The 17,961-nt window shown below is 41.5% G+C and overlaps 1 protein-coding gene across 1 annotated transcript; it reads right to left on the bottom strand.

Annotated features, from left to right (window-relative positions):
- Positions 1 to 777: 777 nt before the first annotated feature.
- On the bottom strand, positions 778 to 17,258 carry CUNH4orf32 (chromosome unknown C4orf32 homolog; the record flags this gene model as incomplete). Its single annotated transcript, XM_017805775.1, has 2 exons — positions 778 to 4,539; positions 17,178 to 17,258. Coding segments are annotated over 2 exons (327 nt in total), but the record flags the coding sequence as incomplete, so codon positions are not given.
- Between the last annotated feature and the right edge of the window lie 703 nt (positions 17,259 to 17,961).

The raw sequence follows: 17,961 nt of genomic DNA, 5'->3' as shown, positions 1-17,961 counted from the left end.
AAATAAAGTTCCCAAAACCTAGAGTAAAGCCCAGGATGGAAAGAATCAGAGATTGTTTTTGAATTTGCGTGCACCCTATAAAAGGCCTGACAAAGATACTTCAACTGAGATAACTTTAAGGCTTGAATTTATTCAGGAATAAGCCTTACTTCTTCTGTGCACATCCACCAATGAGAGTCTGAAGGACCAAAATTCAACTTTGCTACTTTAAAAAAACCCTAAACTGGTTAACTAACTGTGCATCCTGAACAACACAGATACATTTAAGTATCTGTTGGATCTGGCAGAATGAACACCTTTCAGAGTTGCAGAAAAAAGCAATAACAACAGGTAAAAGTAGATTTGTTTTGAACCATTTACTGTTCTATACATATTTCAAAAAAACAATAAAAATCCTCAAACCTTTCTGTGGCACACCAATTGGCACTTCAAAGGATTTTTCATATCCTTGACTACATCTGGTTCCTTCAGAGGCTGCTCTAGATGCAAAACAGATATGCTGTGAACTAAAATCTACTTTACAATGTAATGTTACCATTATTTGTTAACATCTTGCTCTACTATTTATTGTTTTTTGGTTCAGCATAATTTGCTGCACACAACCATACAGACCTGACGCAGTTTATTCAGCTCCTGTACTGCAGTTTTTTCTCCTCTAGCTGCAAGTGAACTGATTTCAGCAGTTATCTGAACATTGACCCATTTCATCTGGGCCTAACATAAAATTTTAAAAGGAGCCATGTAACATTGAACAAATCACCATAAAGAATTCACAGGTTCATTGATGGCAATACTTTTTATTAGAAAGAGTAACAAAGTGCTTTCCATAGAATTCACTTAATACGGAGTTTTTAAGAAATATGATTTTTCCTTTTTATATGGACAGTTTTGATGTGGTGATTTTTCAGTGCAAACAGGGTTCTCCAAGATTCTCCTGCGCGTGGAGTTTCTTCTCTATACACAGTAGTTCAAACATTTATGCATTTGGTAGGTGTGAAATAGTACTGAAGAGTCCATCCTTTAAAAAAACGAGGTTATGTAAAACGCTTTCCATGTCACGCTAACCAACAGAAACTGCATCGTTTGTTGTTCAACACAGATTTAAGGGACATAATTCCTTCATACAGTCCTACACACAGATGCATAAAGGTGCTTTCAGTTCTATCAAGAACAATAACATTTAACACCATAAATAACATTATCAATTTTTACTATATAGGCAACAGTGAAATGGACTTTTTTTTTTTAAATTAACCTTCTGCTTTTTAGCTAGGGACATCCTTTGAGCACTTGGTGCTTCCTCTGCCTTGCAGCTACATCTGGATGGAATGAAGAATACAAGGCAATGACTGTTCACCCATTTCCTCTTTGTTTTGACACACATTTATGACCAGATTTTTTTGGACATTCCATTTTGCACTCTTTATGTCTGATTCTAACTCAGTCCCCCTTTTTCCTTAGCCCCTCTTTCCTTTCCTGCAAATGAGAGGGAGACAATATAGTAATTGCACAAAATTAGGACAGACAATTCAGTATAAGTTCTTATATATGAGGGAATGTATGAACAGGAGAGGGGTATTTTCCATGCAATACATTATTTTTCTTTTTCCACTTTCAGTCAACCTAACACTATTACGAGGATTATTTTTTCAGATTTTTAAAAATGAAAAACTTCCATGAAGGACAAGACATAGCAAGTTACCCTTAAGAGAAACCACACAAGACATTCACTATACACAATCTCAGTCCAAAAGCTACTTTTCCCTAGAGTACATGTATAACATGAACAGCGAACAACCAACTGAAATGAATTCATGAGTGCAACAGTCACAGTTATGCATATATTAACAGGTTACACACATATAAACAATGTCCTCACTGAAGCTGTTGGTCACACTCACGATTCACCGTTCCCCATTCCACATGTACAGAGCAAGATCACCACCTCAAGGAAATACCACATGCCATCTCACAGCACAGCCTCTATACACAAGAGTACTACTGCAACAAGAGTATCACAGAGACACTTTTTCCTACAGGATGAAAGGAATTAGATGAGACCCTCTGAACAGTAACTGGATTGTGGGAAGAAAGAAAGAACATTTTTTTTTTTTTTTACTTTTAACGACAGGATGCTTTTGTAGTACAGCCCTTACACAGGAGAAGAATACACATAAAACCACCATTCTATCTATACAAATTACGCAGAGGTGTAAACAGATGTTCTGCTTCTAGGGGACTTGAAACAAACTCAAAGTTTACCCCTAGGCACTTTAGAGCACAGAGCTCCTGCCTCTGAGTTCAGCCTGTACTTGCTGTTTGCTTTGGGTCTTCCAGATGAGAACAACAAATCTCTGCATCCAGAAACACCTTCTGTTGTCCAACATTTCCCTGCTACAAGTGTAACTATTTAACTATGTGCCAATCAACACGGGTTGCCACCTGACCACAGAGCTGGGGCCTCAATCCCACTTCCCTGCAGTCCTGATGGTTCAGCAAAGCCTCTCAGATCCACAGTCAAGGTCATCTGAAGATCCAGACAGGCAACCGGGCTCCTCAGAAGGTAACTACATGTTCATTAGAAAAGCACAGAGACATGTCTGCAGATGGCATTTCAGTACATAAAGACTTTAAAGGAGCTGGGCCTTCATGTTTACTGCCCTAAATAACAATTATTTCCCTAACAGGAAAGTCCATAAGGACTGGGGCCAGAGGCCCTGGAAATAGAGCCTAGCAGTCAACATGGTCCGTGCAGGCATAAAGCTGGCCTTGAGAATCCAGTTGCAGGACTGGGACCATACAGAAACTTCCCCTAACTTCAAAAATCTCTGAATAAGACAGCATTTTCAACTAATTGATTGTTGATCTAATTTATTGTTCTTTAGGAAAAAGTCACTGCAAAAGCTTAAGTAATTTTCTGTAAATTTCACATCTCCTATTACATTTCTTTCAGTAAATATATAATTTCACTGGACCATAGATTAAGTCAATTTTGCAATTTAAGTTTCTTAGTAAAAGTAATGTACACCAATTATTAAATTGGCAGCCTATTTAGTAGTAGTATTAAAGTAGAAGTACTAAAGATTCTGTTTCATTTTACTGTTTTTCTTCAAACCTGGAAATATTCATTACACCCCTGGTGTGGCCCCTGGGGAGTCAGAGTGAAGTATATAACCTATTCCCTAATTTGTGTGGCCCATGACATATACCTATAGGTAGGCATTTTTTGTTGCCCAGTGTGGAAACGAATCAGTTAAGACTACTAAATAAAATGACCACCTGGTTTCAACTACATTCTTGCCCTGCATGAGGAAACAGATCTGGTTTGCTGATGTGAGCAAGGCTTTAGCTGATGTGGGCCCACACTGCAAAAACAGGGAAGCATTAAGAGATCTAGTCTGATATCTGGTTGTTCAGACACTTCACACACCACCCAGAGGAAGCAGACAACATCCTAGCACTGCTGTCTGGAATGGCAACTCTCCAACACTGCAGCTGAAACTACCTACAAACTCCATGAATTATCCAAATATTTATGTTAAGAAGGAGGGCTGGGGGAAAGAGCAAGTACAAAAAATAAAGAAAGAAAAATAGCAGCAGGAGCTGAGTACATTTCAAAAAAACAAGGCAGAGCTGCATTAGACCACTTGGCCAATGTAGGACTGCAATTTCTCCTTAACAACAGCTGAAGCCTTGTGTGCAGTCACTAATATTAGTATAAGAGCATTTTGCTGGTATAGCTTGTTTCTTAGGGGAAAGCTTACTATAAACTATACAAACAAAAGATGCTTTTGTGAATATTTGTCATTGTAGTTTGTTACCAAACCTCCCTTGTGCAGACGCAGCTTTTCAGCAGAACACTAACAAATTATGCAGATTCAGGGAACAAACAGAACATGAGCCTCCCCCAACAGTGAAACAGGACACTCACATCGAGTATCCTCTTAAAATCAGCAGGAAAATTTCACTATACAAAGCAAGAAGATGGGAAGACAGGAGTGGACAACAAAAAGCCAGTGTTTGGGCTAAGGCCCCAAGAGTGCAGAAAACAGTACATTTGACACCATTATATTACAAACATCTCCTTTCCCCATACCCCCCAAAGATGTAAGAGGGCACTGCTGATTTGGCTTAAAATGCATAATTTTAGTCCCCCTCACCTCAAATGTTGGAATTTCAGCAATTTGAAGCATTGCAGCTTTTGATATGCTGCCCATTTACTTTAAACACATAAATCCACTGACATAGTGATGGTGTAGAAATACATCATCTGAACAGTATCTATATAAAATTTTACTGTTGTACATAAATAATGACAAGGCACAGAACAGCAACCAGTCCAAGAGCTTGTAGGCCAAGAAACCAGAGCATAACCCAGAAGAATATAATTATTACAGGTTCTACTATCCGTTCTCCAAAGTACATCCTTGTGAAGCCTATTCTGATAAGGCTTTTGTTTAGTTCGCCGAAGAGAGTCCCCATCTTTTTATAGTCATCTATTACAGGTTCTGTGGTGTGGTTCCTTTGCTCTTGCTGGACCTGTGGACAGAAGACAAAATAAGGAAATATGTTGTACAATCTTATTGCTGTAATTATGAACAAGTCTCATCTATTTCTGTTTGAATGCATAAAACTAAGATACACATGCAATAAATTTATTCCTTAAATCAAGATATTGAAAATGCTATGTAGCTTGTGACTTTGGCACAATGTTAACAATGTCACTTTTCCAAACCTGGGACACTAAAGTACTGCTACAAACATATGATAGCCTGTCTCCCCTTGAGACACCAGTCTAGAGGGGTAAAGCTCTCCTGCAGGTCACACATCTTACCTGTCTGTGCAGCCTGTCTGTGGTTGTCAGGACAAACAAAGTGGAATGAAATGCCAGTAATTTCAGGGAGGGGATTTAGTTGAAGTAGATTTGTTATAAATTATTTCCAGAATATCTTCAGAACCACAAGAATGATACAAAACTATTAAACATGAACTATGAAGTATTTCACACCGAAGCACAAGGGAACTGAAGGGCTACTATCACTGCTGAAAGAAGGGCATAGGACTCAACTAGCAAGGTGACAAACATCTATCCCAATGTTGATGTAAGAAGCCATGCGAGTCAGGCAAAGGAAGACAGACCAAAGGCCTGTGCAGATGCAAAGTAGTGGTATAAAAAAGCAAAGGGGAGGAGAAATAAGTGCTGGACTTTTTGCAAAGTGAACAGTGGTGGAACAAACGCATAGGAAGGCAGAAGACCATCTTTAGATGAAGATATCACAGAGTTAAATATCACTTCAGAAAACGTGAATGTTTCAACATGTAAATTGCAAGTAGATAAGAGGTTGAGATCTCTCATTTCCCAGTGTCCAGAGATCCTTTGCACAAAACCTTATTGTCTTGTGTTTGTGTATGACAGGACGAACGTGTTTTAAAGATGATGAACGTAAGTCTCCTAATGTTTCCATTAGGCAGCAATGAAAGCATATGAAGCAGGTACTCATCAATATTTCAGTCGACTGATCAATGGGTCCTACAAATTGCCTGCAAACTCTATGGGCAATTAGCCTACTCCCAGATTCAAAGCAAACATGTTCTGTCTTCAAGGATGAAAGCTATTCTGCATCCCTTGTTACATGGCATGGCCTTGGTAGAGAAACAGAAATTCCCTCCCACAGCAGTGCCAGACTCTCCATTAGAGAGCAAGTAACAAAGTGAATTCCCATTCCCACAGAAGAACATCCAGCAAAGACCAAAGGAAGACTACTGTTTTTCTAGGCCAGACTTTAGGCCACGATGCAGAACCTGCCTGCTGAGTGAAGGCTGGGTGAAGCTCCACAGCTGCTACTGAAAAAAAACCCCAACAAAACCCCAACAGTCCCTCAGCTGAGAATGCTTGGATATTTTTTTATGTGCTTATCCATAAAGAGTCTGGTTTAAGCTTCAGTACAGAATCCCAGAAAGGGAGGGGTGCAGGAAGCCTAAATAGTAACGTGTTCATAACTAATTCATAACTAACATTGTGTTCACTCTTTCTGCGGTTCTACACAAGAGCCTGAGTGTGGAGAACTGCAGGACTGGAGGTTACGTACAGCCAAGACACCCCCTCGTCTCCTTTCAGTCTGCTTCTCAAACCCAGATCATTTTCTCCTCCTTACTGGGTGTGGAAACTCCAGTTTTCAGCATTTTGGCTTTAACTGTGCTTTATTTAATTCAAATAAATGTTGACTCGTTAATTCCAGTGTTTCAAGATTAGTCTCTTCCGGAAAGGCAGAGCCTCTTGTGAGCTCCTGCAGACTAGGCAGGGCTGGGAACACAATGTTACTACAGGAACTCTCATCTCTCCATTCCCAAAAAGCACAGGGAGCCAAACAAGCTAAGTGGTATTTTGATCAAAACAACTAGGGAAAAGAGAAAGGATGTGCCAGGAAGGGAAAATATATTTATTTGCATCTTGCATGCAGAGACCAGAGGGAGCATGTGCCTGTGGGACGAGGGCAGAGGGGATCAGAGCGCAGCTCCCAGCTCGTGTCAAGTGCTGCAGAGATCACTTCTGAGAGAAACAGTCTGCAGGAAAAATCACTACATTTTCTAGCAAAGTAGCCAGTGAGAGGGAAACAAATGCATCACCTCCTTGCCTCTGGATTGCTAGTGGTACTAACAAAGGCTCCTGGGAGCCTTTGCAAAGAGCAAGCCCAGTGCAGCACTGGCCAGGAGGCCACCAGCAGGAATGTGTCTGCAAGATCCTCTGCAAGCTCCATCTCACTGGGCTAAGCATGATTAACTCTATGTGACCACGCTGACAACATCTCTCCTGGTACGAGGCAACTGTAGGACATGGGATTTCGCTTGCAGCCCCTCCTGCTTTGATAAGGTAACAGCAAGGACTGCACGCAGTCTCTTAAGCAGGGTACAGAGTGAATTCCACCTCACTTAGGCAGTCCAGGTCTTTTTGATTTTTTATTTACTTCACCCTCGCCTTCTCAAACAAGGGTAGATTCATTAATTCCTAAAGCGATTATGCAAAGGCAGCTTCCAGGTGCAGAGACTGACAAGTATGTGTTTAATTACGGAACAAGTGTCAAATTTTCCCAAATATTTTCAATAGCTTACAAAACCTTTCAAAATGATCGTGAAGATTCTCAAGACTTCAAAGTCTGCTTCAGTTAATTCAGGCTGAATACATCTTGCTTCAGGCAACTCAGCAAAAAGCAAGCGAAGCTGAAAACATGATCAGCCGTGAAACACTGATGGCATGTTCTTCTTTGCTATTGCATAATAATTTACATGCTGAGCAAATACCTTTCTTCTGAGGTGTAGCTAAAATAGAGCTATTAGGGCAAATACTCCAGATCACTAAAGATTGTTAAATAAGCTTAACACCGCAGCTAGAATTTTTCTCACTAATTTTCAGGGCAACAGTAAAATGGCACACAATCCCATATATGTGCCAGTAGCTCTCAAACCATAGCCTCAGAACCAAACACCTTTTTTTTTTTCCCAAAAGTACTTTTCTAAACATTTTTAGAAATTGACCATCTTTAGCAAACATGCAGTTCCCAGCTGACTCTTAATTTTTACAGAACTATTTTCACAGGGCTATTTTCATACTAAATCTTGCTGAATCAATCAGCCTGAAGCCAGACAGACGCTACCATAAAGAAAAAATGCTGAGAGAGAAATGTACCCATTCCGAGCAGCTGCACCCCCCTGCCCCTACAAAACAAAACTTCCTCATTTAAAAGCACAAGAAGTTTCTGTTTCAAAGTTGCTAGTTTTAAAAATCAACAACCCAGCCTTGGCTTCATAACTTTTAGGAATCATTTCTGTGAGGGAATTTCTTTGCCTGCAACTAGCCCCAGAGAAAGCATGCTTTTTCCAGGCCTTCCCAGCAGCTCTTCTCCTTATAGCTAACATGTGCTTTGCAGGGGACACCCCAGACTTCATCTGCCACAATGCAGGAGGAAATGTAAGAGAGAGACACTTCAACTCACTACTTTGTTTGCCTTTCTTCACTCTTTGAACACAGGATCGACAAAGAAATGCAAAGGGACTGGGGAACAGAAGTGCAGCCAGAGATATAGATGGATATAGATTAATGCATGCCCAAAATATCTCCTGAAAAGAGGCACAGCAGTACTGTCTCCCCAACTTCTCTCTCCTCCTTCCTCCAGTTGGCTGAAAGACACTAAATACACACATATAGTATTATTCCTGAAGGATAAAGGAGAATGGAGCTTTCCTGAGCAAATAAATCTAAATCAGAATGTATTAGAAATGCTGACTGCATTTGTTTCCTAATGTTTCTTATCATTACTGCAATGAATTACTTTTTACTGTAATTTAAATAAATTTTACATCAAAGATTTTATTTTAGACTTACTGGGATCACCTAGTCTGAATCTACCCTCTGCCAGTTTGAAGTCATTCCACCTTGTCCTATCCCTACATGCCCTTGTAAAAAGTCCCTCTCAAAATCTCTTGTATAGCCTCCCTTAGGTACTGGAAGGTGCTATAAGGTCTTGCTGGAGCCTTCTCTTCCCCAGGCTGAACAGCCCCAGCTCTCTCAGCCTGTCTTCACGAGAGAGGTGCTCCAGCCCTCGAAGCATCTTCATGGTCCTCCTCTGGATTCACTCCAGCAGGTCCATGTCTTTCCTGTGCTGGGGGCTCCAGAGCTGGATGCAGTACTCCGTACTCAATTTCATATTTGGTTTCTGTTTTTTTACTTTACTTAAAAACAGAGTTATCATATGGAACAGAAGGGGAAGAATCTGATCTGCCCTACTGCTTAGCACACACAATGTCCTTTGCAAGCCCGCTGGTACACGAAGGTGCCCATCAAGCCCCCCATTTCCTCTTGTCTTTTCAGATATTTGGTATAATAAAATTTCCCTCCGTCTTCGAAATGGCACATTTTCATCAGCAAAGCCATTGTCTGCTGTCTTCCACTGTTTACTGGCAGAAAGTCAGAACCTGAAGGTCCAAACTCCAAAAAACTTTATACAGGAACTTGGTAACTAAATTTTCCCAGTTTTTATGGCCAAATGGCTTAGAGGCTTTGATACTTTAGGGAGAACCATAACGTGCCCTCTCAGATTTGATGCAGGATGCCATAAAATCACCTTCTTTTCAGAATTAAACTCTATAAGGATGTCAGAGAGGAGATACTAAGCCCAAGTTCTGTCTGCTTCCAGCACAGCTGATGTTCCTACATCCCTGAAGTAGGAAAAAATCCCCCCATGTAATTGAATGTTTTCCTTGGCTAGCTTTAAAACAACAGTGAAGGTAAAGTCAACTCATCCTGCTGAAGCCAACTAACATCCAGTTGTGGCTTTACCAGTTATGTTTGTCATCAACACAACACACAAAATTCCCTCTGTTCTGACCACTAACTACCCTTGCTTATGGCAAACTTCCACCACATTCACTCAAACTCACTGCTTCCTAAATTCAGGAAAGCACATGGTATGTCACGAGCAGAGGCCACTTCACACCAGTCTGACAGGAGGATCCTTTTCTTGCTTATTCCCTTCCTATCAAGGGGTGTTTTGATCATGCAGAGATACATGAGATCCCATTGGAACATCGTCCCCCTGGAAAGAAGCCATCTTTGCAAGAAGTCATGTGCTACTAAGTGGGAGAGAAGGATAAAGTTAGGCACTGAACTTTTCACAATGGCTTAAGACTGATCCCTGTCTGCATCTCCTAAGTGTAATGTAGCCAATGCAAGGTCTTTTCCTCTCAAATTGCTGGAGCACACAGTTCCTGCCTCAGACCAATTGCAGATCACACCAAGGCAAGTAAGTCTGCCAAACTCTTGGAGAATGCAGAACACAAATGGATCTGAAGGGGACAAGAGCCTCACTTGGGAAGTTATTTTCCTGTGGCTAGATCAAAAAGAGCATGGAAGCCCAGATTTAGCATTTATTTTTTTCTGCTGGGAGGACTGAACAGCTGTAAAGTAACCCCAAGGAGTCTCAGTCCTGTAACCTCATCACTGCACTAGCTGTGGGGAGAACAGGTATGGTTATGGTCTTTTGGGTATTTCACCTGATGAAGCAGCAGCTTGGTCCACAGTTTTCCACACTCAGCCTAAGGATCTTGTGATGGCATGTTTAGTTTGGGATTTTTTTGTGTGTGTGGAATAAAAACCCCAAGTAACTGATTTGAGTGAAATAATTGGATAAAGTTCAACTGCTTTTGTTCTGTGGGAGGAAGTAGATGAACATAAGAAACCTGCACCACTTGAAGATTCAGGGTATTTTGTTAGAAAAAGAAAATAAAAATCCATTCAACTACTCTGAAGGTATAAGATCCATCAAACCAAACCAAATAGCATTCTTCTATTTTTCATGACTAATGAATTGAAGAAACCTCAACAATCTTCTCTTGCTCAGACAACTTGAAAAATTCCCACCCCACACTCAACAATAGCACCAAGCTGAGTACAAGTCCATCATTTTCTCTTTTCTTGCATCATCTGCCTGAAACAGGATTAGACAAACGTGAACTCCAACAATGGGGAAGAAATGTCCAATGGATTAGGAAAATAATTACTCTCCACGTAAAAGCATTATTTTACAGTCAAAAAGTGCTGCTGGGCAAAGAAGGTAAAGAGAGAGGACACAAAGGTATATACAATATCCATCTTCCCACACAAAAATGCAGCAGCATCTCCAAATTGTTTGACGTACCTCAGATCACAATTCATCACATGTACAGTTATAAAAGAAAGAAAAAGGAATGGCACATTTAAGAGACTTATTTCCACATTAGATAGAAAAGAAACCCCTTTTGAGTTTTGTAGTAAACATGTTTAACATCATCTAAATGAAATCTTAAGAAAAAACTGCAATAAAGAAAACACGGGGATATCACATTTACATACCCACATGCACATTTCACCTTTTTTTTTCCAGTAAAAGGTTTCCTCTGCACGATTTAACTGCTCACTATCTATTTTACTCCAGTTGTGGTTATTTTTACTCCAGGGAACAGGTGGTGTGTCTGCTAGCTGAAGCCCACAGACACTTAAATGTCAAAAAAGCCAGTGAGATACGACTTAATGGACATGCTAACTTACTGGAAAATACTCGTATATTTTTGAAAGCTGGGACATTAATGTTCAGAAGCAAGTGCATCACAGAGTCATCTGTTTTTAGAGGATGCAAACTAAAACTGAAAGCACTTTAGGACCAACCTTAAGGAAAATACAAGACGAAAGTGAGCAGATGAGAGAGACCAGGATGGAAGAAACCACAAGCTCCCTCCCCTCCAAAATAAAGAGACCAAGTTCTGCTGAGTGCAGATGGGGATACGTATCAGCCAACACACAGCTACAAGTATTTGATAGTTCCTCCAGCCATTTTAGTCCTGGAGGAACGAATCACTCCGTACTAAAATCTTGCTGGTACTCAGCCATCTGACTGTCCACGTATGCCACGGACAGGCTTTGGAGATCTGCAGTGAACAGCAAATTCCCAAGTCACGACCTCCTCTTTCTCTGAACCACCGCCTCATCCCATCGCAGGGCACCAGCACAAAACCCTGCCAACGCACTGGTTGGGTGGGTGCAGGCTTTCTGCTTCCTACTCCTCCACATATGCAAAAGAGACAGTTTCGTTACTAGTAACACCTGGCATGTGATCAGGATTTCACCCTGCTTTCCTACACTTAAGAGGTAACTTAAGTTCAATTAAAAGAAAGTGAAATTTTCCCAAGAAGGGCAAATAGTTTTATTGGAAAAGTTTCTGATTTTCTTCCTCTTCCACTACAGCAGGAAAAAAACCAGTATCCCTTTGTATCCTTTGCTAGCATAAAACTAACAATTAGTATTTAACCTTCGAAATGTAAGCAGTAAAAAGATCTTGATATTCAGCCAACTGACTATTAAGACAACAAAATCAATTTCAACTGTCTGGAGGAAAAAAACAACAAACAAGGTTCATTTCTCTGGGCTAATTTTAATCTGATATTTAAGTATGAAAAGATTAATAGATTAGGAAATGAGAAAAAAAAACATACTTCCAAATGAAAAACAAGATAGAAAAAAACTAAGTTTAACTTGTTCCTCTGAGAAAAAGAAGCAAATGCAAGAAAAGTAGCAAAAAATCTTTATACTAAAAGCACTGTACAGCAGCTACGAATAAAAGTGACATACTTAGAACAAGTTTAAATAGAAAGATTCCAAACCGAAGATTGGGTTAACATTCATTTTACAGCAGGAATCTAGACATCATTTATAAAATTGAGACAAGATGTTTCTATAGAAACAAGCAATAACATAAAAAAAGCAACAGCACTGGATTCCCTTTAGTCAGCCTTTACAGCAACTCAAGTTTAGAATCAACAGTTGCTGGAACAAACTTCAAAATACCAGGAGAGGTTTTGTGCACAGGAGATGAAAAGGCTTTTCCAGATACTTAACTTGTGCATGGGTGGAGCAGAGATGGCTTCAAGAGGAAAAGAGACTTCTCTTGATAAACACAAAAATAAGTGTTGGAACCCCATAATTTTGGGAGTAAATTTCCCCACCAAGAGAGCACCAGATAAGAAAGTGTAAAGACGGGAACCTAGCATAGGAGGGTTGTGGGAGAGGAAACCTGCCTGCCTCCATGTTAAGATCTACTGTCTCTCTTCTCCATTTTTGGGTGCTGTTTATGCTCCTCCTTATGCTCCTACTACTGTCCCTGTAACTTGATCCCATCCATGCCGCAATTTTACATAGAGACTAGATCAAATGCAGTACTAATTCATCTTTTCCTTACACCTGCAACACTAAATTTCCCTACGATTTTGTTTATCAGGGTTCCCCCACTAAAACTGGTCAGCTTGACCCAGCAAAAGGCTTTCAATCCCTGTATGTTCAGCATGGTTTCAATGCACTGGTTTGCTAAATGAAACAGCTGTTAATTCTGTCTTATAAAGAAAGGATTTCTATTTGCTTCTATCTCCAGAATACTTTTTTCTTTAAGATAATGGGATCTTCACATCATTCAAGCAGAGCACGTTATCCTGCTTACTGTAGGCACTACAGTTATGTTTGAAACACTGGATTTTTTTTTTCTTCAAATGCTGTCAAGCCTCAGAAAACCCACTAATGCTTTTTAGAAAGTTACTATCACCTATTATTTTGTAGATATGAACCTCTGCAGCAGACTTAAATTATTTGCAGAGCCTGAACAAATTTGGGATTAAGCCTTCCCTGTCTGGTATGACTACTTTCAGAAACAAATCCCAAGTAGCAAGCAGGAAAAAACTTCAATTTTCAGATTATCTCATTGTAGAATAAATCAGGAATAGGTTTCTAGCCTTAGGCATCAGTTTCCATATATAAGTGCACTTCAAAACATTCTCGGCCGCTACTGATTTATGACAAACTATACCATTCTGTGCAACACAGCATATATCCATTCTACAGTCTGATGAACAATTAGGCATTTACACAAGGGATATCACAAATGTGTTGATATTATCCTCTAGTTCTGTTTCTGGTCATTCTTTCCATGCTGGAGAAATACTAGTGATACTCGAGACTTATATAAAAAGTTCAGGACTCGAACTTAGTTAAGACACCCAAACCTCCTCAACAAAATTCTCAACAGGAAACACCCAAGCCCTTTTGTAATAGCACCTCTAAATCTGATGTCATCTATTAGAAGATAAAATACTCCGCTTATAGAGATAAAACACTGTTAAAAATAATAATAAAACATACCAAAGAGTTACAAACTCAGGTTAATGAAAAGGTGATCATCTAAGCTAATTTAATCTACTTTTGAATACATGTATCACATATTAACTCTGCACTTAGACATTTTCTAGAAGCATTGGGTTTACACTTTAACAGCACTTTGGATTCTATGTATGCAAATCCAGTGTGAGGTGGAGATCCCAACCTCACTGAAGCAGCTGGGGATTTTGCCATTGCCTTCAACTTTGATTATGAGAAACTAAATCCCATTACTTCCCAGACAGACAGTTTTCAGTCCTGAAGGAAGTCACAGTGCCACAGCTTTCAGGAACTCTGCTGTGACACAGTTTGGCTTCAAATTGCCTATGGACAGAGCAGGTGCTGTGTCTGCTGCTAACACCACCTCATCCCTTGCTGTATGGCATGTGCAAGATGCAGAAGACACAAATGCAGGAGTTTTGCATCACCTTTTATTATTACAACACATACTTTTCTATTCTTATTTCATGGTTTAATTTATAGGTGTTGATGAGATTTAGACTGCACTAATGTGACAGTGGCTAACCTATTTTAGAAAGTGGGTTAGGGAAGGAGATTTGATCCTTATCTGTAGTGATGTTGAGAATACAGGACAATGTGTGTGTCTGACTAATAACTATTAGCAGTTAGGAAAAAATTGTGAACTTGCAGGGTGAAGCAGCAACCTGCTCCCACAGCTTCAGCAACAGCTAAATCTTTTGGTGCTTTCATGTACCACTTGTGAAGCCCAGCAGTGCAATAAAGGAGAGGTGGAAGAAACTACCCAGGTTCTGCAGTGCTTTGAAGACTACAGTAAGTGTAATTATTTTCATCTTTGCATGTAAACCTACAAAGGATATTAATCAAATTAGCATCCAGTTCAGCTCTCAAATCTAATCACTGAAGTAATTCTAGTCTATTCAAATAATGAATTCCAAAGGCTATGTATAAAATTTAGTTGCATATCCTCCCATTTTTTAAAAAAAGTGCATGTCAGTAATTTCACTAAGCATGTCCTTGCTGACACAATAAATAAAAAATTAAACCCAGAGGGTTTGGCATTAAATAAGTAGACATTTCCTACAGAGTACTCTCTCTTAGAAAATATTATAGGGTGTATACATTATTATTTAGGTCCTGCTTGTCAGGAAGGTATTCTTTTAGCGTTATGCTACAAGATATGATCTTACACAAACTGAGCTTATTTTGCAGGAAACGGGAAAACCAAATCATACCCAGGTTTGTAGCCTCAGATCCTCACCTAAAAAATCCTCTCAAATAAGGCCAAAGGATTTGCTCTCATGCCGGCTTTACTTCACACCAGCTGAGAGAAGTAAGAATTTACACCACCATCAGAGCAGATTTTGACTCCTTTCTTTTGCACTGCACATACCACTAAGGCGGCGCACGCATTTATACTTCAGGAGAGAATGTGAAACAGGAAAACATGAGTTGAGGATCAGAGTCTGTTAACAGTGCAAACACCCTCAGCAAACACAGCGACACTGCTGGGCCTCCATGAGGTACTCTAGTAAGGACTCAGCCTGGAAACAGGATTCCTGCCTGCTGGAACAGCAGTGTTCAGCAACAGCCCTTCCATGAGAGCACAAAAGGGCAGGGGCTACTGATTATTTTGAGAGAAATATCAACACATTCATGAAAGCAAAAGAAGTACAGCACGTGACTAGCCTTGGTGACACAGGAGACCTCCAAGTCAAGCTACATGTCTGTTCTTTTCCTGAACAAGAGAATCTGGGACTTTCTGTCAAAGTCTGCAGCAAGTGAACGCACCACCAACTCCTCACCTAGCTTTGCTTTTCCCCACAGATAAAAATAAAATACTCCTATTTATTTATCAAATCATGATTAGTTTTTACTGCTATTTTATACGACATTCACATTTTCTATGCATATTAAATAAAGGCAACTCATATTCCTTATTTCTAAATCTAGTTTATTATTTGCCCAGCTGCTGGCACCTCAGTATGCAGAAAAACTATTCCATGCTACAACAGTGAAATATTTCCAGTAAACAGGAAGGATTTTCTCCTCCTTCCTTGTGGCCTATTTAAAATTTCTGCCTTGGTATCCCATTGTTATGCCCCAACTTGTCAGAAAGGGCCAGGATCACTACCTGTATCTGAGAAAAGCCAATAGAGAGTTTCTCAACCACATGTGCCTGTGTCCAACCAAGCAGTACCTTTATACCAACTTCATTTTAAAATGTGTTTAGGGAACGTTGGAAGGCAGTTCTTCAGCATGCACCATCCCCTAGAAACACCATCACACTGGTCACTAAGAAGCAGTGGTAACCTGCAGGGAGCAATCTCCTCAGCAAAGAGTTACAACCAGTTTGAGAGAAAGAACAGATGAGATGATCTAATGCAACTTTTTAACATCTTTTTCCAGGGAAGACAGCAACAAGAACCAGCAAGTATTCCTGACTCTCCTGCGATATCCTGCAGGAGGGCTTAAGGACGCAGAGACGGGAACTGCTGAGCCTCTCTTGGGTGAGTTTGTCCTTACACTACATTCAGGTATGTGCCCTGCTCTGCACTACTTTTCTAGAGAAAAGGACAAGAAGATGCACTGACTTACGTAAATGGTGACCCAGTGAATTCTCAAGTACCAGCATATTTCACTGGCCCACTTCTAGATGTAATATCTGGCAAGTACTACCAGACACTTCCAAATATTAAGCTATTTTATCTGTGAAAGGGCTCACTCATGGTTAAGGGGAGAGCATCTTATAAGAATCTTCAACAAAAAATGTTCTTCTTTTCTTTAAATAAAACATCGATAAAGGTGCATTTAGAGCACTGCCTTTGTCTAAACGCCGGGACGATGCTGTCTGCAAAACAAAGGGTGCATGGAAAGCCAGTTTACAGTTAACAATAGGGAAACGGTCCTTTCATTCCCTAAGCAAAAAACCCACTTCCGTGCAATAAAGACATAAATTCTGAAGAAAGCAGACAAAACCCAACCAACCAAACAAGCAAAAAAAGAGCTGGTAGTTTTCTCCACCTACAATTTATTAAATTTCAGGAGCAATACAGAGACTAAAAGCTTAAAATATTCAAGTGAAGGAACACAAGAGCTAAACTACTGGGGAATTCCGGGGATGACAAGAGCACGCCGGTTATTTCCAGCGAGATACACGTGGATGCCGTGCGGGAACCATCTGCTCCCACCCTCTCCCAGCCGAACTAAGCGTCCCGAAGGGAAGAAGGAGGTTCAGGCGGGACCACCGGGGGGATCCTCCAGCATCACGCGTGGGCAGCCCCACGCAGCTCGGCTGGGTTGCATAAGCCCCGCCGCAATGGAGCGTTACCCGGGAGCGATTCACCCGCGTGGGCTGCACCGGGAACGCCACGGGAGAGGAACCAAGAGGCGTTCACGGGTTCCCGCTGCCCGACGGCGGGGCAGCCCCGGGGCCGCCCTCCCAGCCCCCTCGCCGGCTGACACCCACCTGCTCCTCCGGGCGCCGCCGGTGCAGGGCGGCCGCCGCCCCCGCTTCCCGCTCGCATTCCCCGGGCGGCGGCGGCGGTGGTGGCGGTGGTGGCGGCGGCGGCAGCAGCTCCGCCGCCGAGCCCATGGCTCCTCCGGCCGAGCGCAGCCCGCGCTCCCGCCGCTGCCGGGGCGGGACGGGGCCGTCACGGGGCGCGGGGAGCGGCGGGAGGGCGGCGCCGCGGGGAGCGAGGGGCGGCCCCTGGCACGGCCCCGCACCGGGACTGGGGGGGGACGGGGCGGGGAACCTCCTGCTGCCGGGTCCCGAGTGGGACCGGAGAGCTGCTTGCTGCTAGTTCAAGCTGAAAAAAAAAAAACAACAAACCCCTACCGAAACCTAAACACCCACTTTCCCAAGCTTTTGTTAAAACCAGGAAGCGCCAGGTGTTAATAAAGCGTTAATTTTAGTACCACTCCCTGTTGGTATGTCCCTGGGGAGGAACGGCTGCCTCTTGGCAGTGTGAGGTGTGGCATTTGCTGTTCCTCCCTCGGGAAAGAGGAAACATTGGCCTCGCTCTTCCGAGGGTGTCTGGATCAGGTCCTCTTTCTTTAGAAGGAACTAACACACGCTAGGAAGACGGAAACACAACAGCTAACCCAGAAGATGAGACTTGGTGTATGGAGGATTAGATTTAGATTAGGGGATGTTTAGATTGGATATTAGGGAAAAATTCGTCACTGAAAGGGTGGTCAGGCGTTGAAACGGGCTGCTCAGGGAAGTGATGGAGTCACTGGCCCTGGAGGTA

The sequence above is a fragment of the Lepidothrix coronata genome, unplaced genomic scaffold, assembly GCF_001604755.1.
Source record: "Lepidothrix coronata isolate B3197 unplaced genomic scaffold, Lepidothrix_coronata-1.0 Scaffold13, whole genome shotgun sequence".
NCBI lineage: Eukaryota > Metazoa > Chordata > Aves > Passeriformes > Pipridae > Lepidothrix > Lepidothrix coronata.
The sequence above is the reverse complement of the archived record's forward strand: the minus strand, read 5'-3'. Positions and strand labels throughout refer to the sequence as shown.